We start from the raw sequence: 24,526 nt of genomic DNA, 5'->3' as shown, positions 1-24,526 counted from the left end.
CTGCCTGCAGTCTGTGCTGTAGGGCCAGAAGTCCCCTGGTATACTCCTGAGGGAGTTCCGCACAAACACACACACACACACACACACACACACACACACACACACTCTTCACACAATATTTTAAAATCCTGCACATTTTATTTGTCAGAAAGGTGGAGACTCCAGCATGGGTCACTGGATGCATAGAAGTGGGAGATCACACTGCAGCTCCTGCCTGGGATATTAACTCAGCAGTGAGGCTGCACCCGACCCTGACACAGTTCAAGGGCCATGCTGGGCCTGCCCTTCCACAACAGATGTGGGTGGGTAGGCTCAGCCCAACAGGATCCAAGTGTGGAGGGGTTTAGTTCAGGGGGGGGGGGGGGGAGAAATACAGGTGTGGATTGAGAGGGTTCCATGTGGGGTAATCTGGGTGCAGGTGGCTCAGTGCAGGGATCTAGGTGCAGTAGGGGAGATGTGGGTGCAGGGGCTAGTTGGGGGGTTCCAAATGCAGGAATAATAGGACTCTGCAGGGGGTCTAGGTGCAGCTCAGCAGGACGCATAGGGGGTTCCAGATGTACAGAGGTTAGGTGAACAGTGGAGCAGCTCCCCATACAGTGACCCCTCCCTTTCTGCAGCTGAGGAGTAATGGAAGCAGGGGAGGGTGCAGAGCTTCCTTCAGCCAGGGGAGATTTCTGGGGGTGGATCTGACCTAGCCCCCGCTGCTCCATGCAGGGGAAGATGAAGTCCCATCCTCTCCAACCACCAGCCAAGCCAGGACTAGCAGCTGAGCCCAGCATAGGGTAGGAGCCATAGGTCGGGGTATACCCAGCACTGTGTCCCCCCAGTTCCCTCCCCCCCACATGGTTATTTACCTGTCTGCCAGCTGCTCTGGGCACCCAAAAATACTGCTGGGGAGGGCTGCGTGACCACTCTTGTGGCTTCCCTTTGCTTCCCTGCAGAAAAATAGTATCTACAGGAGACCTGAATTCCGCACCTGCGCAGTGGCCAGAATTCCTCAAGGAGTACTGGTAGCAGCCAGGTGTGCTTCAGCCTCCAGGAGGCTGGCTGCAGCTCCACCAGTGGCAACATGTGTTACTGTAGCAACGCCTGCCTACTCCACTTCTGCCAATAGGCAATCATAGGCCCTTCATATTCTGATTTCTATGCTTTTGTTCCTGTCATATCACCCAATTTAAGCTTTGGCCTCCATACCAGGATCCTGCACAATCTTTGCTACAGGGATAGGAGGCTTCCGAGTATCTGCAGTGCTACACTACAGCCTGGTGCTGTTCAGGTTTTTGCAGTGCAGCTGGGCAAGTTCCCAAGCTATGAGATTTGAATAAATCAATGCTGTGACAACAAAAAGAACCAGCAATCAGTCCACCGATGCACAGATGTGACAGTTAAATAAAAGTCAACATTTACCTGCAAATATCATATGATAAATAGGACAATCACACTTGATTTTTATCAAGAATAGACTAAAGCGTCCTTATGTAACACTGTTGGAAAGCACTGTTTTTTTTAATGGCAAGCACTGTAGGGAGACAAAGGGATTAATGGTATACAAAGAAAGCAGGATAAAGTCAGATGTAACCAGATCCAGTTGTGCTTTTTCCTATTGTTGTCCACATCTATATCCAACATCTGTCTTAACGATTTTCACTTCTCTACACACCCAACCCTCTTTCCAACCATCCCCTTCCCATGGAGGTGACGGGGGAGAGAGGAAAACACCCCTCCAATCAGAAGATCCTACTTCAAAGCAAATCCAATTGCCAAGCTTCTTTGTATTATGAAGACTTGATAAAGAATTTTTCTTCAAGTCAAAAGACCCATCCCAGATTCTCAAAGTTAGCCAGCTACTCACGCTGCTAGTTTTTAGGAACATTTTGTTCATCAATAGGATTGATGCCTACAGGTAGCATGTAATGTTGTGTACGTACTTTATATTACGGATACAAGTTGTCAAATTTGTTTCATTAGACGACATGGTAACTGACTTGGAAAAGCATTCACTGTTGCAGAATGCATAGTCTCTCCCCTTATAATTAGTTCAGGAAGAGGAAAAAGGGTTATTAGTTTGGTCTTCTCAGAGAAAATCTCAACAAAATTCAAGGCTAATGAGTATGGTTGACAAATGGTACGAAAATATCCCAGCATGTCTTTACAAGTTATGATCTAGTACCAAGAAATTGCTCTGCAGGAACTGGTACACACCTTACTCCAAGAGGAAAGCTTTCTCATGGGTGTAGATATATTTCAGACAATACTGATCTTTGGACTGTTAAAGCCAGTCTCTGCAAGCATTGTTACAACATGCATCCTGCTTCAGGTGCAATGCATTAAAAAACAAGAGTGTGCCTTGAAACTAAAAGGACTAGATATGTTGAACCCCATAGTGCACCGTTTGTTGTGAATGCCAAAAATGAAACTGCATAAATCGAAGAATGTTTCCCTTAGGAATCTGGATGTCTAGGTGTATTTATTCCTTCATTCCAAGTTCTGTTGCTAAGGTTATGGATCAGGTTTATCCCAATCCCCCTGCATTAAAACCAGGCCTCCACAGTACTTGGCAAGAAGAAAAGAAGTCTAATCTACCAAATTAATACCAGGCACAGCTTCATGGAGTGACCTACTTTAGCTTTAAGACAATTTGAGACACATGACAAAGAAAGCAATTTTACCACCCATTAACTTTTACCTGTGCTTCCCCTGCTGACCGTTCACTGTCTATTCTAACTGAACCTACCATCTGCTTATCTTGCATGTATTCTGGATAACGGTGGTAGTTATCCATTAACACAGGAGAGCAGAGTCTGGTTTGGATACACAATGAAAAGCCCTCTAGTTTGTCACTGTAATATACACAGCCAGTGAGATTTCTCCCTCCAGTTGCAGGCTTGAGACTAATGACTCGTTGCACTCAATCACCAATATTATGCTGAGGTCAGACTGAAGGATCAGAATGTTTCTTTCTAGCCTTGAAGTCTGATTTCCTGACCATTCTGTGTCCAAATGATGCATTGGCTAATGCAGAGGTTCAGGGCACTTTATTTGAGCACTGACAGAGCTCCAGTGAGCTGCCCAGCAAAGCATATCTATGGAGGGGGTGACCCAGTTCCTCCTCTACCTTGGTGGGTCTTGTGCTTATTGGCGGATTTGCTTGCCCTCAGTTTGGCCGTTTTCGTGAACCCACAGTCCAGGTCAACTCCTCCTGTGTCTGACCAGGAGTTGGGAGGATTTGGGGGGAACCTGGGCCCACCCTCTACTCCGGGTTCCAGCCCAGAGCCCTGTGGAACGCAGCTGTCTAGAGTGCCTCCTGGAACAGCTGTGCGACAGCTACAACTCCCTGGGCTACTTCCCCATGGCCTCTCCCAACACCTTCTTTATCCTCACCATAGGACCTTCCTCCTGGTGTCTGATAATGCTTGTACACCTCAGTCCTCCAACAATCCGCGTTCTCACTCTCAGCTCCTAGTGCCTCTCGCTCCCAGCTCCTCACACGCACATCACAAACTGAAGTGAGCTCCTTTTTAAAACCCAGGTGCCCTGATTAGCCTGCCTTAATTGATTCTAGCAGCTTCTTCATTGGCTGCATGTGTTCTAATCAGCCTGTCTTAATTGTCTCCAGAAGGTTCCTGATTGTTCTGGAACCTTCCCTGTTACCTTATCCAGGGAAAAGGGACCTACTTAGCCTGGGGCTAATATATCTGCCTTCTATTACTCTATCGCCATCTAGCCTGATCCTGTCACAAGGGCTGACCAGGAAGTGATCATTAGTCTGACGGAACAGGTTCATCTGGACTGGTAAAGATGACTTACCAATGTATTGACATGAAATAAAGCTCTAGGAGGAGTGAATGACCAGAAGGCTTTAAGTCCTTTGCAAGGGCACTCAAAGGACAAAAATTGTCACTGAACTCTTCATACGCATTTAGGCAAAGAACCCTCCAAATACAGAGGAAGATATTCTGTGCCTTGCTTTAAGGCAGAATTTAGGGAAAGAAATAACTTGATTAAATATGGAAAGAGGAATTCATGCTGATGTGAAAACTATAACAGGTATGGAGAACTGTGAAAAGATATAGCAGAGGAAGGGGCCATGAGTTACCCCACCACCCAGAATGAAGTGACTGCTTCAAGTAACATCACTAACAAGGAAAGCATACTGGAGGGCACCAAAGAGAAGAGTGCAAATTCTGTGTACAGGGCTTGCTACTCACTGAGCAAAGTCTGAGATAGGCTATAGCCTTTAAGAACCTAGCCAAAATGGGATGAGCCCCCCTGCACTTGGCAACCTTAGTGGACTTCAAGAATTGATGCCTGTCCCAAACAGGAGCTAGCTGAAAACACTATTAATGATATCCAGGAGGAACTAGATCAGAAAGTATAGCCTTTGAGTGCCTGGCAAGTTCTACACCAATCCACAGGAACAACTCAAGCATGCATCCAATGAAGCGAGCTGTAGCTCACGAAAGCTTATGCTCAAATAAATTTGTTAGTCTCCAAGTACTCCTTTTCTTTTTATGGATACAGACTAACACAGCTGCTACTCTGAAACCAATTCCTACAGTAAGGAATGTTGGTGTTTATGGGAATTTGGGAGAGTACAGAGGACTCCACTGAAAACAGTTGATGAAACTCCTTCCATAAGCCCATCCATAAAACAGAGCACCACTGGTTTGGGATGAAGATGGATCTTTAAAGAAGGAGGTTCTGCCTCTCAAAAAAGAAGCAAGCAAGAGTTACAGGATCTGCCCATTGCAATGCATAATCTGGCATTGATCCTTCTGGATTGTCCACATCAGATTTTTAGCAGGAGAGCATGTGCAAGTATTTGGGAGGCTGGGGAGGGTGGTTTGCAGATGTGCGAACCCTCTCTGCTAGGCTTCTGAAAACAGGCTTTCAGATCAAAGTACCTGGGAAGTATGTTAGTTTTTTTTAGTACTTAGTAAAGCCTTGCATAGTACTGAATAACGAGGCAGAACTTTAAAAAAAAAAAAAAAAAAAAAACAAACCTAAGACAGAGCTAATCTGTAGACGTAGCTCTGTTTAGACATTGAACACAAGAGGTAAATTAAACATGGTTTACTGCAAATGATTTTCTTGGCTCTCGTCATTCCAGCTCTTTACTGTATAGTTCTTTGAAATAAGATTGGCCTCCATGATTAAAATGGGAAGTATATGTAAACTTTATAGGAGAGACTGGTTATCTGTCACCTTTACCAGTTGTGCATAGGGACAATGGAAACTCAGTTGGTTTCAATTCTATTAGACAAGCCATTCTTTGTACAATAAATGGCATACAAATCAGTGATCTAAGACTGCCTTGTACTGTTACAGCCTAGTTTCTCTTCTAGTGTTAACTATTGGAACTTTTCTAAAATTACTCATTCATAGATAAAGAGAAGTGATAAATTAGTTAAAAAGGAAGTATTTTTCGATTATAAATGAATGACTGTCAATATTTCAATTGTCACTTGAAGCTTTCTTGAAATACATTTCTAATAAAGCTGATTTTTAAAAAATATTCACTGTTGTATAGGGAAAGCTATTTGAATAGATGTTAGATTTCATATTAATTTTTCTATTATATCATTAGAGTATGCTGCAGCTGATCAAAGAATCTTACTGTTCTCCTTGGGAAACTATGAAAGGCTGAAAAAAATATTTGCCATAATACTGGGCTAGGGAAGTCAGAAATAAGCTCTATTCACTTGATTTGACTGGTTTTTCTCCTTCAAAGGGGCTGTGGAGAAGGATTTTAACATGCTTCACCACATGTACAATTAAGGAGAGCATTTTGTGCTTTTTTAAAATCATAAATTGGGTGGGAGAAAGTCAAGCAAAATGCAGAGCAAGTTTTTCTGGGTTGGGAGTATGCTTTTCAAATTATAGTACATTACAAATTCAGTCTTATGTTCAAACTACCTTTGTAATTAGTTACGTTATCGTAACAAGTAAGATCAACTATGTCACTTACCAGAACCTTCTGGGCTTTTACTGTACAACTGAACTAGTTGTCTACAACTACCAGGTCTGACTAGTCAACTGGAAGACTAACAGAAGGAAGCCCTGAAGAATCAGTTTGAGGCTGAATGGCCAGTAGGCCAACGAATTCGAACCCCTCATTCCATCAACTCACCCAGTCCCTTTTCTTGTAAATGGAGGATTGTACCAGCTCATGTTTTGTTCAGTCTAAGCAAATGGGGCTCCTATGAAATCCCTTGAGATGAACATGGAGAGTTGAACGGTATCACGAAGTTTTGTATGTGTGGTATCGTAAGTTGTTCTCTCTGACTTTCACAACTTTCCAATGATTTCAGTTCTATTTTCACTTAGCAAACCTATACATATTTAAATCTTAATATCTTTTCCTCACAATACTGCCACCCCCTCCTTCGGGCATTCTTTACTGGATGAGATTTGAAGACATTTAATTGGAATATGGCTAAATCAGAGATTTATAGTTGGGATAGAAATCAGGTTTAACCCTAAAAATGGTGCCCCTCCAGTGTCATGAAAACTGCTTTGAAGCTGGTGAGAGCTAGTTGTAGATGTAGTTTGTAATCCAGTTCCTCGTTCTCATAAAGCCTTGTTAGGGATTAATGAACCTACAAACTGTTTTTGCAAATTTAATTATATCATGCATCCAAGTGAAAGATGCAAAACTGTACAATTCAGACTCATCCAAGTAGCCTCTCATTTCTATATTAGATTTATGGACACTGAAGATAGAAATCTAGTAGACACGGGCTGTCATATAACCTCTGCCTCCTATTTAGAGGAAAGAAGTTATTTAGGACCAGAGACGACTCAGAGTCTCCTCAGAGACCACCTGATCAGGTCTAAATCAAGGCAACAGCAACCTTAAGTGACTGCCCTCCCACATTTTTCCCTGTAGTCCATGAAAGCAGAGCAATTTCCTCAGCTTTAATGCACCAGTATCTGCACTGGCAAAAGCCACCACAAGTAACATTTTTGATGATATTTTTATAAGAGAAAACCCAGACTAAACTAAATAAAAGAGAAGCTTCCAGAGTGTTGATACACATTGAGATGCTTAGACTGTTACTGTTCTTGCTTTAACCTTTGTGTGGTTTCCAGCACTCCTGACTGGGTTCAAATCTGTCACATATCTTAGTCACTAACGTTATAAAACTAACCTATTGGAATAATGGTAAAGTTTAATGCCTTGTTTTTAAGGAGTCGGCTACCCTAATAGAAATTCTCTTACCAGAACTTGATGGCAAAACAGCTCTTTGAGAAGATGACATTTTAGTTGTGCACACATTTTTATTTTCACTTCCTCGCCTAGAGCGAAACACAGAAGGCACCACTTTCACCTTGGGAGCAGGTATACTTCTTAGAGTGATAGGGCCTTCCTTGTGTATATTTTTTCCTTGTGCTGCCCCAGTTTTAGCTGAAGAAACCTGTAAAACAACGTTATTGTAAGAACAAGTTGTTTCACCGCTAGCTTATAAAGTAGGTGATGGGCATTTAGCATCAATTACCAGAAAGAAAACTAGTCACAAAGGCAAGTGATTTCAAGTAGGTGCTTGTTATCATTTGGTCCAAGAAAGGAATAAACACAGATGAATGTTATCCACTGCATGTGAATGTACATAAGTCATTTTTAGAGGTCACATAATGGGTTGGGATATGAGGTGACAATAAAAATTTCAAATTGGTCATGGATACCTATATTAAAGTCTGTGCCAAAAAAAAAGTAGTGTTGCAACTTAGGTTTAATTTAAATCTAATTCTGAATGTCTGGGTTTGTTTGGGTACAGGTAAGAATCAAGTAGTTTATTTCAAAATAAATTCATGGTATAGTAGTAGTTCACATGTGGGCTAAAGAACTGAAGGAAATGCAGTTAGTGTCATCCTACAAGTCTTCATGGCTAAAAGATTGCCCGTTTGGTCATTTAAGGAAAGTTACCAGCAATCAGAATCTCAATAAGGATACTAACTGGATGAGTTAAAAGAATTATTTACATAAATTGGTCACACCCAGAGGAGACTATACTTAATGTAAATTGAGGAGTGGATGCAGGGCACATCAAAGAGCTAACACTGGCTCAAGCTGAATGGAATATTTGTTACTGCACTAGTTTCACCACAGAACTCTCATTTTTAACAGGCACAAGCTTAGAAGCTCATGTAGTATAGGAATAGGTATCAAAATGTAAGCACCTAGTCATGCTCCTGTGCATTTTGTGGACTTTTGTCCACAATAATTTTATCATACTAAGAGGGGAACCAAACCCACTTTGACTTGAGCCACAGTTCAAATGCATTTCCAGAAATTTGTACTAAAGACGAGATCACTTTCCCCCCATGAGAACTTGATTAAAGAAACTCCAGTGCAATATCCCAATTATTCCATCTAAGCAGAGGGAATTTAGTCCAAGGACTTTCAAATCTTAAAATCTTGACAGTGTGATGCATACCTCCCTCAGAAACCATGAGAAATCAAACTTTCAAATTTGTTAAACAGCTAGAATTCTTACTCATAACAGAACATTATTTTAGCCTTGAATTCATCTTACTTCTAAATAATAAAATTTGCCACCAAAAAAAAAAAAGTTATGTAGATGCATGGTTTAAGTGGTTAGCAAACAACTGAGATGGCAGGATTCAAGATTTTCTCTCTCCCTCAGTATTATGGAGGCAGAATTAACTCCATAGTCAAGATTGTATTGAGATTTACAGATTTTTTTTTAAATATACATCTCAATTTCCATTCATGGCTGTACAATGCACGTTTCCAGATTTAACAATGCAAATCAGTTAATTGAACAGTAGATGCATAAACTTACCAAGGGAACAGGGCCAATTTCAAATGTTTCATTTGCTGGATCTTTTATTAGCTCTTCCATTTCCAAAAGAGTTCCCAAATTGCAATTTTGCCCATTTTCAGCTCCACTCCAGTAGGTGCTTGTGACACAAGGCTGTGCCAAGGACATTGTGCTTTTCATTTTGTCATTCAATTTCCCTTTTGAGTTCTGTACACATGTTACAACTGCAGCAGAAACCGAGGAGGATGTTGGATTGGAGGAGCTTGCTTTGTCAATGTCTTCTGGAGTCTGCTTTACTGAACGTGTTTTTGGAATTTTGTGAGAAGCGTTCTTTGAATGAGTTGTAGCATGTACAACTTGGCTAGGAAACAGCTGTTTATTAAGAGGTTGCTTATGAGGCTTAGTCATTGGTATTTCTGCTTTAGTATCTCTGTCTAAATCATGTTTTTCCCTCAATGCTTTGATGGAAGAGGGCAATTGCCTTGGGGAAGAAACTGGTGAAGGTGATGAGGCAGTAGAGAGTTGAGGGGATCTCGGGGATATTTTTAATGAAGTATCTTTTGACTGTAACACAGCTCTGGATATAACTTTTGGCTTCACATTTTTAAAGTTTGGTTTCGGAAAGCTAACAATCTCAGCTTTTCTAGCTTTGGTTATTGTAGAAACAATAGGAGACACTTTTTTTGGTTTCATTGCAAATTCTTCAGAACTAGTTTTAAGTGAAATCTTTCTATTGCATCCTCTCATTAATGCATCATTCTTTCCCAATTTAAAAGGCCCATCTCCAGCTTCTGCCAAAGCTGAAACAGAAAATTCTGGTTTTTTTGATCCTGTCATAGGTGTAGAAATACATGAATCAGGATTGGTTTCACCAGCTGTTGGACTGAAGACCACAAAAGTTGCCTCACATTTCAGCCCAGCTGAAGCAGTCCCTTCTGGCTTTGGTATATTGCTTTCTATTGATTCAGACACTGGAAAATACCTGTGCGCATCTTGGAAAGCAGTGTTTTTAGCAGAGACATTTTGTTCTTTGGTTGAATGTTCACTCACTTTATCTATCACCTGTTCTTGGTCTATACTTACATCAAAACTCTGTGTTGGCAGAGCACATAAATCATTTACAGAGTAATTAGTTACCATTCTAGTTGGAGATGTGTCAGTTTCAGCATGTTCAGGTGTGCTATGCAAATACTTTTTTGAATCTTTGTCCATATTAAAATGCTCTGGTGACACTGAATTCTTAGAGTGACGATCTACCCATTCACCAACTAGTTTCAAGGACTGCATTTCTTGAGACCCTCTATTTTGTGGTGCTACATCGACATAATTGGTGCCTTTTAAAGATTCTTCACTAACCCTTCCAACATCTGGAGAAGCAAGAGGTGGTACTACCAAATCTGAACAACTATTTGATGCTTTTGGTCCCCCTGAAGCTTCCAGCACAGATGAACTAGGAGGTTTTTCAGGGCTACTTTTATCAAAACTTTTTCTCATACGTATTTCATCAGAAGAGATGAATGTCAGATGGAGAAATGCATCTTGGTTTTCACTTCCCATATTTTCCTCCTGGTTTTTAACCATATCAAGAGATTCATTGACACTAGTGACATCTAATGCCACATGAGCACAACCTACTTCATTTTCGATTTCAGAGCTTTTGCTCCATTCCAAAGGGGTAACATGCATTGTACAGTTACAGTCAATCTGTCTATAAGGCACTGGTTGCTCAGTACTTTGATTCTGCACTCCTTTTAGAGCAAGGTTCTCTTTTAGGAGGCTGGTTGGTTCCTTTAAGTTATGGTTCAAGACATAAATACAAGCCTGTTCAGTTGCAGAAGACACAAATGTGGCATCAGTATCACTAAATGAAGCCCTCCTACAGATAAATTCATCCCCAGTCTTTTGCAGATCAAGTACTCCAATACCTTCCTGGTTTAAAGAAATAGTTGTGAAATCATTTATATCCTTAAAATCCACGTTATCTTCATGCTCAGCCATTTTATTACATTGACTAGCTAAATTTCCATTTATATTGGTGGTATGATTACTTGAGGGTGGTGTAGTTGTGTTACATGTAAACTTATTTCCATTTTCATTGCTGATAAATAAGGGAGACTGCAAGCCATTCTTTGCCTTATTCTCTGATTTTTCAACATTCATTCCGAGTTTTAATTTTAAACTTTTGTCATCTTATTTGCACTTAAAATTCTAGAAAACGCAGGTTCTTCTGAGTGTTGGAGAATGCAAAGCTTGGCCCAAGAACAGTTCAATTTTGTTATAAGACACTCACGATGCAGTTCCTCTTGCTTACGTGCTCTTCAAGTATATCCACAAATCATCTACAACTTGAACCCCTTATGTATTCTAAAATTAAAAAGACATGAAAGTTAGCTGAACCAGAATACAATACCAGACATTTCATATGCTGCTTAGCAATCAAAAAAAAAATCTAATTTTTACAAATGGAAATCCTTTTGCCTTAAAAAGTAATCAAATTAAAATGTTCAACATCCCTACCAGATGAACAGTCCAGAGTATCTGCTAACAAAAAGGTAATTTCTTAAACAAGTAAATCTGGATTATAACCTTCATTTCCATCCCCCACACAACTCCAGTACCACTCCTGCATTTAATGGGGGAGACAAAGTGTCAAGTAGCTGTCCACAATGTGTCAATATTTTCTGAAACTGAAAAGCAGCTGTGTGGTAATTGGAAGCCAGAAAACAAAACTGAGTAACTCAGTAATCAGTGAAGACATTGCCTATACACATCCTTCATTTTTTTTATTCTGCATTTAAAGTGATCAGCTGTTTAGAGCTGTACTACATGTGCCGCCTCTGCTGAAAATTCATACAGCTGATGAATATTTTGGTAGAGTCATCAATGGTTATTTCTCAGCAAGTAGCTGGAGATTTCTGAACCACCACCAGTCTCACTCTTAAGGAGACCTGCATCCTAGTTTATAGGATGTCCCAAACTTTTTACAATGCCCTAAGCAATTAGGCTTTTTGTAATTGCATGTCTGAGACATACGTCTGTGCCCACAAAGTATTTTATACCTCCCTGTTTCACTCTCACGTAGTGAGAGCACATTTCAGATCAGTCACTGTTCAGGTCAAAACTTGTCAACCAGTTCTGCAATGAGCTATAAGTGTCTCCCAACCTAATCAGTGTAAAATGCCTGCTATGAGGAAAAAGGAGACTAGTATATAGAAGTCCTTGTGACCTTCCTTTCTCACCTTTTTATAGTCACCATAAGCACAGAGGAGCAAAGCAATGAACAGAGGGGCACTGAGGAGAGGCCCTATTCATAAGGCCCTACTGGTAGGACCCTATTCATAAGGCTTTTAAGAATTGCTGTATGCAGGTGCAAGTTTCTATAGGATACTGAAGGTCACCTGAGTTAGCATGAGTTGTAACTACATACCTTCCCCCCCACAGACAAAGTGTTTACACATAAATAAACTTGGTCAGCTACACTGCTGTGTTTTGTACTAAGAGAAAAAATGTTGAACACACCCTCCTTTTTGACAGACGTGACTTGGGGGCAGTCCTGATGTGCATCAAGTATTGCACAGCCATTGAGAGCATAAACAGTATTAACGTAAAATGAGAAGATAGCTGCAGTGCTTATATAATCCATGAAAAAAGCTGTGTCGAGAATGTTAAGGTTACATACCTGTCACAGTCACTAGAGTCAAATGATTAAATTAATGTTGCATACATAAATGTAAGTTTTCTCAGTGTGTAAATTGTACTACAGCCCTGTATTGTGACTACATTGTAGTCTAGATTACAGACTTTCATGACCATGCTGATGTAAATTCTTAGCATCTATCGTGTAGTATGAATAGCAGTCTATAAAAGACCTCGCATAAAATAGCTACAGTGAATTAGGCAAGAGCTACCCCTCCCCGCATAATTTGACAAGCTATAAAAAGGTTTTATTCAAAATACAGCATGCAATCATGTAATTTAATATCATACAGCAAAAGAACAAAGTTATTTCCTGATTTGAATGCTTACCTGTGCATGCAATCTTAACAATTTTAGATCTAGTTATGGATTTTTGTAGCAATTTGTCTAGAAACCAAAGGGGTCCACACTTTGGAAACAGAAGAAGTGGTCATTGCACAGTCAGTTAATCATGCATGCTAGTCCACTCTGCCTTCCTGAGTAAGGTTGGTCAATAGTTGATGAATAGCCCTTTTACTGTTTACAGTAGTAACATTTATGTCCATGCACAAAGGATGCTTTTCAAATATTCATTCATCATATCAAAACTGGTTTTCCCATGGTATCTCAGAAGACAATTTCATGGATATGTATCTACCCCTTCCAGCAAATTCTGATTAGACCTATTAAGAAGAAGATTTACTTTATTTTCCTACAAAAGTGTTCTTTCCACTCTCACTAGAGGCTGAGCTATTTTTGCTGCAATGTTTAGTGAGAGTTGACACTCAGCTACAAGACTTGAAAGTTTTCAGACCAACAGCAGAGTTTGAATTGACTGAAAAGGTCATATCAGGAAGACATAGATAACCTTAATGACAGCGTTAACTAGTGCTTGCTATAAATATCCACACAAAATTAGACAAGATATACTCCTAAAAATGCATTTGGCGAAGCATGTATGCATTTTGTTTTACTATCTTACTTACAAGTGCTCTAAGTGATTATTTTGCATTCTAACTTTATTAAACAGGAAATCTGCTAAACAATATAGCCAAACGTATGACCACATCCAATTCAAATTAGTTTAATGCTGAAGTCATAGGAAACAAGATTAAACTGACATAAGTAAAACAGCTCACAAATCATTTCTGTATATTTGTGCAGAAAATAGTTCTTTGAGATCCAATGCTCCATTGAATGAAACTGAAAGAGATTATTGAAAGGCAGACTATGATGAGTAGAGAAATTTAAAATGGAAACAAACCAACCAACCAACCCACCCTTGCATTCCTCATCAGAATGAGCCTGAGACCTTTTGAAGTTTTTCAGTTAAAAGCCAGAAACACCCACCACAAATGGCCAACAGCCTTGCGGTTAATATATTCACTTGGAATCTAGGACACCCACCTTCAAGTCCCTACTACAATAATATTTAATTATTTCCTGGTAAAAATGTTTAGTTGAAACTAGTACATTCCCACAAAAAGTTTGTTTTGACAAATATACATCTTTGATCTAAAAAAAAAGTACACAAAAAACAAACATCAAATTGAAGTTTAAAGTGAAGTTTAAAGTGCTCAAAAAGAAAGAACAGACTCAGATTATTCAATACACAGAAACTACAAGATTGCAGGATACAAAAAATGTACCAGTTAGAGGTCCAGAACAGGTTTGAGGCCCCTAAAAAATCTTGAAGAAAATGAAGTGGAAAAATACTGGGAAGCTCAAAGCAGCTGAAAAGGTAATGGGTAGAAAGAGAGGAAGCAATAAAGAACAGTGGATCTCAGAAGAAACATGGAAAATTATAGACAAAAAGAAGAACAGAAGGCTCTAGTACTACAATATGCGACTGAAGAAATAAAACCAACCTAAGGAGCCTTGACAAAGCAGTAAAGAAAATATGCAAAAAAGAAGCGAAATTAGATAGAAAGTAAGGCTAGTGAAGCTGAAGAAGCAGGGTAAAGAAACAATACAAGAACAGTCTACATGATCCTGAAACAGTTAACAGGATCAAAATTCAGAAGTGTCCCAATGAAAGAGAAACAAGGAGAAATTTTGAAAACACACTAGGAACAAGAAAATAGATGGATGGAACACTTCAGAGAAGTGCTAGGTCAACAAGAACCAATTACAAGACTGGAATTTAACAATGATAAACCATTAGATCTAGATATAGATGTATCTGAGGTAAAAATTCAAGTAAAAAAAGCATCGCAGAAGCTGAAAAACAACAAGGCACCTGGGTTGGACGGCATTCATCCTGAGCTGCTTAAATATGGAGGCAAAGATGTGGAATCAGTCAAAATATGGATGGAGGAGAAAGTGCCAGAAGAATGGACCCTCAGAATCATAATCAAGTTACCAAAGAAAGGCGATCTAAACAATTCTTCAAATTGGAGGGGAACACCACTTCTGTCACAGAAGAAGTACTAGCAGCAGTCCTCCTCAACAGAATGAAAAGGGAAGATGGATACCATCCTATGTGAACAATCTGGATTTACACAAGGGAGATTGTGCACAAACACTATTTTCACCCTGACAGACTAGTGAGAACACAATTGAATTCCAAGGCAGCCTTGTCATTAATTTTGTGGACTTTCAAAAGGCAGTCGATAGTGTAAACGGAGAAATAATGTGGAAAACTGTCAAACAATATGGAATTCCAACAAAAATCAACAAACATTATGAAGGCATTCTATGCCAATTCAAAATGCTGCATTAAAATGGAAAATGGATTGAGTAAGCCATTCGGCATCAAGACAGGTATAAGGCAAGAGTGCATCCTGTCTCCTTTTTTGTTTATGCTAGTCATCCACTATGGATTAAAACAATGCTGCAGTGATTCATATGGCCTAAAATCGAACAATTCAAGGCTATTTGATCTAGACTTCACTGACGGCATTGCTCTGATCAATGAAGATGCCAATGGACTACAAAAATGCACAAACCAAGTAAAAGTAGTAATGGAGAAGATAGGTTTGAGATACAATGCAAAGAAATGTAAAGTCATGTTAATGGGGACGACAGGGACAGAAATCAAAACTGAAGAGGAGAAACTGGAAAAAGTGGACAATTTTATGCATCTTGGAAGTACCATCAGCCAAGATGGTACAAGTTCTGAGGAAATAAGAAGAAGAAGAAGAAGAATCGGGAAGGCAAATGCTGTTTTTGAGTCTTCCAAATGTATCTCCCTCAAGACAAAACTGAACACAACATATAGCATCTACATCACAACATATAGCAGTGAGACATTGCAACTTACCGAGAAAGATACACAAAAGCTGGTTGCATTTCGTCCAAATGTCTGAGAAGAATATTGGGAACAACATAGAGAGATAGGAAGACAAATGAAGAAGTCAGAAAAATTACTGGACAAGGCACCCTTTCACAAATAATCTACAAAAGACGAAATCAGTGGCTGGGACATGTGCTGAGAATGGAAAAAGAACGCTTATCAAATACCACCCTTGAATGGAAGCCAGAAAATGCAAGAAAGAGAGGAAGACGCGAATAACATGGAAACCAACCATTCTGAACATCATCAAGCTCAACATGGAATGAAAAGATTTGGAGCAAAGGGCAGTTGACAGACAAGGATGGCAAACGTGGATAGCCCAACGTGCAGCAAAGCATGGGATGGATTAAGGTCTAAGGTAAATGTTGGATAGTGACGGGGTTGTGTTACCACCATTAACTTAGATGGAATAAAAGTCAATACAGCAGACTCCACTAGAAACACATATCAGTGTTGACCCCACATTATATAGTTTTATCAGCTAATTTTTGTATCCATTTAGTGTGTGCATACCCTTGACAGGTTTCAGAATAACAGCAGTGTTAGTCTGTATTCGCAAAAAGAACAGGAGGACTTGTGGCACCTTAGAGACCAACAAATTTGAGCATAAGCTTTCATGAGCTACAGCTCACTTCATTGGATGCATTCAGTGGAAAATCAGTACTGAGTCACATTAAGCAGTGTTTTATAGTTTCTGTGCTAATGGAAATGGAGAATGCAATGGAAATTGCCTTTGTTAGCTTTATAAGAAAAGAAACCAATGCTAGCCATTAGCTTTTATGTAAGTGTTGGGAGGCACAGGCAAAGATCAGGCACAAGCACTTTGTTTTCCTCTATTTTCAAACAAATATTCTACCCCCATCTCTTTCAACCAGTGGTTCATTAATGGAGAAAGGCGGCTAACAAGTTTTGCTGCTCATGAGACAGCTGTCTTTTTACTCACATAGGAGCCGATAGCTTCTTTGTCTCTGTTTTTCCACTCTCCATTTTTTGGAATGTTGTCTACCATCTTAAAAATGTTGTGTTTAAACTTGGAAAAAATTACTGTCATTTTGCCTTGAAGGACATTTCTAATTCGGTCTTTTCAGCTTTTTTAATGCAAATCTTTCCCTTTTGATTTTTCCCTTGAATATTGTCAAGTTTGTCGGGATACCTGATCTATCCTAACTCCTTCTCAACTACCTCTTCCTGCCCCAATCACCTGGTTCTTTCCACTCCTCAGTCTTCTACTTATCACAAAATTCCCCCAAACACTCCTCATTTACTTCTCATCCTATCCAAGATCAGTCAGTACTTCTTGTTTTTCCTTTTGGATGAGGAGAGGGCCAATAGAGGGCCTCTGTCAGGAGAAGGGGTCCCTATGTCATCAACAAAAGCCAGACTGGAGGCACTGTCCAAGGTCCCCTCTTCTATGGGGAGTCAGGGGAAGGAGAGCAGCAACAAGGATCTCTCCTCTGGCTGAGGCCTTACAAAGTATGAAGGATGTCTGAATAAATGCTCAACTCTCACTCACATGGCAGAGCTCCTCAGTGAAGAGGAAGTGACTGCAGGGACTTGCTCTCGTTTGATGACATATCCTATCCTATCCTATCATCCTATCCTCAACAGGTGGGAGCTCCTGCCTGCTACAAGTCACAAACCAGATAATTGCCACGGGCAGGAGGTGGGGAGAGCAGGGGGAAGGTGCTGATCCACGGGCGGGAGGCAATTGGAGGGGGCGGGGTGTAGGGGAGCTGATAGGGGGCTGCCAGCCTGTTTAATACCTATATTAATTTACTTGTTTCAAATTGTTTAAAATGTATATAATGTCTTTTGTCTGGCAAAAAAAATTCCCTGGAACCTAACCTCCCTATTTACATTAATTCTTATGGGGAAATTAGATTTGCTTAACATTGTCAAATATAAAGAGAAGGATAACCTCCTTTCTGTATACCGTGCTATAAAATCCCTCCTGGCCAGAGGTAACATCCTGTTACCTGTAAAGGGTTAAGAAGCTCAGATAACCTGGCTGGCACCTGATCCAAAGGACCAATAAGGGGACAAGAAACTTTCAAATCTTGGGGAAGGAAGGCTTTTGTTTTGTGCTCTTTGTTTTACGTGTTTGATCTCTCTTGGGACTGAGAGAAGCCAGACAGAAATCCATCTTCTCCAACCCATCCTAATCCAAGTCTCCAATATTGCAACCAGTATAGGTAAGCCAGGCAAGGCGGATTAGTTTATCTTTTGTTTTATGTTAATTTTCCCTGTGTTTCTGTAACTTTAAGGTTTTGCCCAGAGGGGAATCCCCTGTGTTTTGAATCTGAATACCCTGAAAGTATTTTCCATCCTGATTTTCCAGAGATGATTTTTACCTCTCTCTTTTTTTTTTAAATAAATTCCTTCTTTTAAGAAACTGACTGATTTTTCCATTGTTCCAAGATCCAGGGGTTTGAGTCTTTGATGATTTTGTAACCAATTGGTTAGGATATTATTCTCAAGCCTCCCCAGGAAACGGGGTATGTACAGCTTGGGGGGGATATTTTGGAGGAAGATGTCTCCATGTGGTCTCTTTCCCTGTTCTGGATAAGAGTACTCTGATAAATGAGATCCAAAAGCCTGAAGGAAACGAGAATCTGGGCTAGAGCACTACTGTTGCTTGGTCCTGAATTATCTTCCTAGCCACGTTGGACATGAGAGAAAAAGGGGAATGTATCAGCAGAAAGCCTGGCCAGAGAATTGACAGTGCTCAACTTTCCAAACACTGGGAGGAAAGCTTTGCTAATTTCCTGTTGGATCGGGTAGCAAGGGGGCCTGCCTAAGGGAGGAACCACTTGTTAGCCAAGTGAGGATCTTCTGATCTTATTCCCATTCCTCTGCTTACAGGGCATGTCATCTTAGCCAGTTGGCCTGAATTTTTGCCCTCGATATAGACAACCTTGACTGCAATGTAACACCTTCTACAGCCTACTACCATAGGGCACACAAGTTACAGCTCGAAACAATTAGACCCTGAGTTGCTGATGCAGTTTTTCTGTCGCCTAGCCCTCTCACTCAGTTTGTGGTTCCAGGAGTCCCAGGAAAATGAGGGTTCGGGTACCTTTGGCAGCTTCTAGGGCTCTACTGCCTGTCGTGCTAAATTGGAAGCACTGGGAGGTAGGCAGAGGAGTGGGGACATGGTGCGCTCCGGAGGAAAGCTTGGCTGCCAGTGGGTGCAGAGCACCCGCTAATTTTTCCCTGTGGGTGCTCCAGACCCGGAGCACCCATAGAGTCGGTGCCTACTGCTCCTCCCAACATCCTCAATAAGCAGCAGTTCTCACCTACATTTGCTAGGGGTATTTCTTGCTGCTTTTTGCAGCACTGAAGGTGGTCTTGGCTGTCAGGATCAGGCTCCCTGCCCATCTCACTCCCACACTGCTGCAGCAGCCACGGACCAGCAGTTATGCACCTCCGCTGGGGATGTTGGCAGAGACTCTGCAAGTGGGGAGGCTACAGCCCAGGAGTACTGACTCCTCTGCTAGACAGCACTACTTCCTGTCCCTGGCTTCCCTCCCACCCTGTCAGCTGCAAATTCCTGACGGCAGGGGCTCACTCACTTGTACGATGCATGGCCCTGGGGATGTCTCTCTCAGTTGGGTGCTACTGTAATACAACTTTATTAAAATGATTGCAAAACGATGTTGCTATGTATCCCATGGTTCCAGTTTACCACATGGATATGGCCTCCACATCCATGGGGTATGCCACTGCATACACACAGAGAAGCTAAGAGTTGGAGAACATTACTGAATCCTGAGCACAGTGGAAAGCTGGACTTTCCCTTCTCAGTCTGGGTGGAGAATGTCCAGAGTCAAATACAAGGACTACGTTCATGGTGCTTGTGATCAAACAAAGGCACTAAAGCATCAGTTAAGAAACAAGAGCAAAACCAACAAGTGAGAAATCCATTGCGTAATAATGTGCAGACATTCTGTGGCACAATCAAGCAGGTGTCTCGACAGATAGAGCCCTCCATGTTTGCCAAATTTCTCCTAGTTTCTGTCCAGATTCCTGGTGTCCAGGATGTTTTCCTCCCAGTAGCTCCAGACTCTCCACATGGGAGCAGCCAGTGCCCAGCCTCTGTGCTGCTCACATGTCTGTGTTGTTCGTGCGCAGTGCTTCTCTCCAAGACGGGGAAAGACAATGGCTGACACTGGTTCGCTGCAACAGATCCGCATGGCACTGCACGTGCAGAGTATGGGATAGGCAAGCAAAGCCCTCCAAGAGCCTACCACCAGGCAGCAGAAGCCCCGCTGCCAGGCCAGGCCAGGCCAGGCTCCTGCCACCTCCACCAGAACACCATGCTGCCCTGATTAATCCAGCCCCACGCACTGCCCTGCTGGTTTCCTCCCGTGACCGCCCCCAAGTGTGCGGAGCTCCTTGTGTGCCTCAGAGCAGCTGGGACTCTGGCATTCTGCTGCACGCAATCTTCGTGCCAGCTCCAGCTGGGCTCACATGGGAATGGAGGGGATGTCTGCTAGGGAACTAGAGGGGACACCTGGCCCTTCAGCGCAGCTCCAGGCACGCAGCCCATCCATTTGCTCTACCAGACACAGCCTGTGCAAGGAAAGCATATGGGGCCAATGCTCAAGTGCTAGAGTCATCAGGAGGCCCTGTCCAGCAGCCGCCAGTATGCATGAGCGAATCTTTCCAATGCCTTCTTGACCCTGACCCTTGAGCACAGCCCTGTCTGCTTTCCCTATGCATCACTAAAGGGCCAGGTTCGGCAGGGGAGTGGAAAGATCTACTTGTGTGTACTGGCCCCCTGCTGTTGAAATACAGGATAAAAGACACCTCTTACTGATTTAGTACAAGACAGGCAATTTTCTATTTAGGGGGACATCCTTGTAATAGGTTTCAGAGTAGCAGCCGTGTTAGTCTGTATTCGCAAAAAGAAAAGGAGTACTTGTGGCACCTTAGAGACTAACAAATTTATTAGAGCATAAGCTTTAAGTGAGCTGTAGCTCACGAAAGCTTATGCTCCAATAAATTTGTTAGTCTCTAAGGTGCCACAAGTACTCCTTTCCTATCCTTGTAATAGGGGACTTGACAACCCAATGCAACAGTAGGGTGATCCTCAATATTTACACAGCTGCTGGGGGGGGAAAAAGGGGGATGTACCTGCTTCAGTGAGCTTGGCCTATTGCATTCTGCCACACTGCTGGGGAGGTATTGAGAAAACACCCGAGCAGTGTCTTGGAGTGAATATTCTATTGGGATAGAGAGGACAGTTATTATTTGAGACTGTTTACAGACTGCAGCAAACATTATACTGGTTACACTCTGGTCACTACTCAAAAACAAAAAAAAAAAAAAAAAAAACTTTTCTTCACAAGTATGAGAACCTTAGAATCCAACTTATGACTCCAGGAGCTGGGGCCTTATATGCAGGCATATAGTGTTTATTCCTTAATCCAACCTATCCTCTACATTGCTAGCTCATGTAACAAGTGACAGGCAAACATCCTCATTTAGAAGGGGATTATAGATCCTTGCAACATTTTCCAGTTTTCTCTCAGCACCTCCTCAGTCTTATCCAGATTGAGAATGAGTCAGTGAGCTGTAAGGATTCTCTAGTCTTCCCAAAACCTGGGCCAGACATAGATCACTAGCAAATGATGTTTTGAGTGTAAAAATGTGATTCTGTTGCATATTCAGGTGGGAGTATTATACATTCAAACTCCCTCACATCACATTTGAAGTGTTTGTTTCAGTCGGGACAGTCTTTTGTTAAGTATTTATACATTGCCTAGCACAATAGGGTGCTGGTCTATGACAGACTCCTCGGCACTACTGCAATACAAATACTATTAATACTGTATTAAGAAAAGCACACACTTACCAAGTTTCTCTTTGGACATGTTTGGTATTCCGATCAAAAGTTGATCAGAGATCACACTTTTTACACTTATACGGCTATTAAAGTGGCTTTAAAGATTGCTTGAAATTTTCTGGAGCATGAAGAAAATACCACTGACCAGTTTTAACCAGATTTCTCTCACTCCATTTAAAAAGCAGTAGTTCAATAGTTCTCCCATACCTTAAAAAAGGGGAGCATATCACACTAGCTTTTGCCATCACATCAGCCAGCTTCACAGGATACAATACATCAGCCAACATACGGTAAAATCAGTCCCAATTTCCTTAGTTGTTTTCCTAGTGGGACATGTTTTTATTAACAAAAGCCACTAATACTTAATTTTAACTGTTTGCTTCATTTCATAATGTTTTCCAGGGTCTTAAATGCACTGTAGCATTAAGTGACAGTCAGTCAGACACAGAAGTTTGTAAGTTTCCTCTCTTGAGAAAACTACAATAATCAATATGGTGCCTGAAATATTAACCTTGTTTTGTATTCAAGCACATAATTCAAGAAATGGAAGTATAATCTTTGCTAACCACACTATACCTCACTTCATATTTATAGCACAATCAGCTTTAAAATCTATGTTTTTATGCTTGGGAAACTGCTCATGCCTTTCAGAACACATCATAATTCCTCCCACATGAAAGACAAAACCCCATAAGTTACTTGCCAGAGTTATCAGAACACTGGGTTTTTAAAGGAGAAGTTATCAGATTCGGGTATTTGCCAAAAGCTATGCTCAGTAGCACACAAGCTGCTACTAGAATAGGAAAAATCCAAATGCCAGACTGCATAGGAAGTCCTCTCATGAGTTTTCTGTTTTCAAAGATCAACTCAGCCATGCAGCAATAAAAGTGCTCAGCTTAGTGACTTTTTCAAACTAAAGAATGTTCCTTGAACTCTGTCAACACTGCATCATAGACTAGGTTGCCAAGCATCTCATGACTTTAAGAAAAGATACTTGTACACAGACATTCATCTGTAGTACTTCAAGTTCCATAGCTTATTTACAGTGAAAGACAAGAGTTCAATACGACAAAGTGAGCAACTGATTAGCCTATCAGTATCCAATAGGAGAATGGGAGGGACTTAGACTAAATTAGCTTTCCCTCATAGTGATTTCTTGAGGACCTGATCAGCCAGAATGCAAGACAACAAGGAAACTCAAATATGGGGGTGGGGAGAAGAAATATTCTTTAGTTTGGATATTAGTTTCTCAAAAACTTTAGGATTTCCAGGATTTAATGTGAAATCTTAAAGGAAGAGGCATTTAAATTTTGACAGACTTTCTAAATAGTTGAGGTAGTAAATTGAAAACTAGTGTTTTTACACAGTTGTAGGCTTATGTGTGTCAGACAACAAAGCACAAGGGAGTTCAGAAATTTGTTATCTGAGTTAGCAACTTTACCCTTAACTTTTCTGAATACTGAAATCTCTCTCGTGATAGCGTATTCTTTTTCCATTGTTGGCAACTGAAGAACTTTACCACTCCATTATTTGATTTATCCCCTAAAAAGCTGTTTTTTCAGCATAAAAAAAAAATCTTTCACTAGAAACAAAGCTGGAAAATGAATGGTTTTATAACAATTTGTGCCAACACACCCGTGCACGCCAGCATCATTGGTCTGGCAGCTTTGGAAGTGGTTATGCTGCCACAGACTCAGATGGAACATAAAACACTGTTTTGGGGCTCAGAAAAGAAGCATGTGTGCACTCTCCAAGTCTCTAATAGAAGAAGTTTAATCATTTATATTGCACCCAACTTTCAGGGTAGCTGTACAAGTCTTGTAAATTTCATGGCAAATCAGCAGCAGCTCAGCATGGAGCAGTTTAATTCTAGTCCACCTCCAGATGGAAGGATGGATTAGTAGTATGGTACAAAAAAAAAACAAAACTGGTGACTGAAGCATGGAAATGAGCTCCAGCAGGACAGAAATGCCTACATATCCAGCTGGGCAAAATTTTGACTGCAACTTTTTTGAAACAAAACGCTGATACCATTTTGCTGAATTGCTTCAGGGGAAAAGAAAAAGCTAAAAATTCCCAAATGTTTTGATTCAAAATGATTTTTCATTTCAAAACACTTTTCTTTAGTTGTTTAAAAAGTCTTAAAAAACCCAGTATTTTTTTTCAGGTCAAATTAAATGTTTTTATGTATAAAAAAAAGTACGGTACTATAAGCAGCAAGTCTGTCTTTGCCTCACAAAGAAACCAAGAAAGGATAAGAGCATGGAGCTTTTATAAAACGTGATTTGAGGCTTACCTCCATTAGATTCTTTCACCATATTGTAAAGAGCTCTAGAAAAACTGATTATATACAGAAAAAGAAAAGGAGTACTTGTGGCACCTTAGAGACTAACAAATTTGAGCATAAGCTTTCGTGAGCTACAGCTCACTTCATCTGATGCATTCAGTGGATCTGATGAAGTGAGCTGTAACTCATGAAAGCTTATGCTCAAATTTGTTAGTCTCTAAGGTGCCACACGTACTCCTTTTCTTTTTGCCAATACAGACTAACACGGCTGCTACTCTGAAACCTGTGATTATATACATATAGATTAATAATACATATATTCTTACTAACCAAAGCGCTTTACAGCTCTTTTCAGAAATTTCTTCAATTTATCAACAGGGATCAGTCTGCTCAACTCATGAACCCCATGTTTCACCTTTGTCTTCTGCAAGTTTGTTTAGTCTCACTCCTAGTATGTAATAAATACCTGGAAATCTGCTTTGGCAGACATTTTCCAAGCATATGACATACAGCCCAAGTAGTTACAGCATTCAAAGCAGAATACCTATGAATAATAGGAATCATCTGCTGCCCATCTTCACATTATGCTCCTTCACTGAGGCCAAAAGGCAAGGAGAGATAGAAGGGAGCCAAAT

General features: G+C 40.9%; 1 protein-coding gene across 1 annotated transcript in view; it reads right to left on the bottom strand.

The window, feature by feature from the left end:
- Positions 1-23,312, bottom strand: part of MTUS1 (microtubule associated scaffold protein 1) — a 158,229-nt gene extending 134,917 nt beyond the window's left edge. Inside the window, exons 1-3 of the mRNA XM_043513703.1 lie at positions 23,240-23,312; positions 8,808-11,150; positions 7,223-7,418 (exon numbers count right to left, since the gene is read on the bottom strand). Of these exons, the coding sequence (XP_043369638.1) occupies positions 7,223-7,418; positions 8,808-10,946 (2,335 nt within the window). The 5' untranslated portion in view covers positions 10,947-11,150; positions 23,240-23,312. The remainder of the gene's footprint in view (positions 1-7,222; positions 7,419-8,807; positions 11,151-23,239) is intronic.
- Positions 23,313-24,526: the final 1,214 nt, after the last annotated feature.

This window comes from Dermochelys coriacea, chromosome 4, assembly GCF_009764565.3.
Source record: "Dermochelys coriacea isolate rDerCor1 chromosome 4, rDerCor1.pri.v4, whole genome shotgun sequence".
NCBI lineage: Eukaryota > Metazoa > Chordata > Testudines > Dermochelyidae > Dermochelys > Dermochelys coriacea.
Note: the sequence above shows the minus strand (reverse complement) of the source record. Positions and strands in the feature narration are given on the sequence as shown.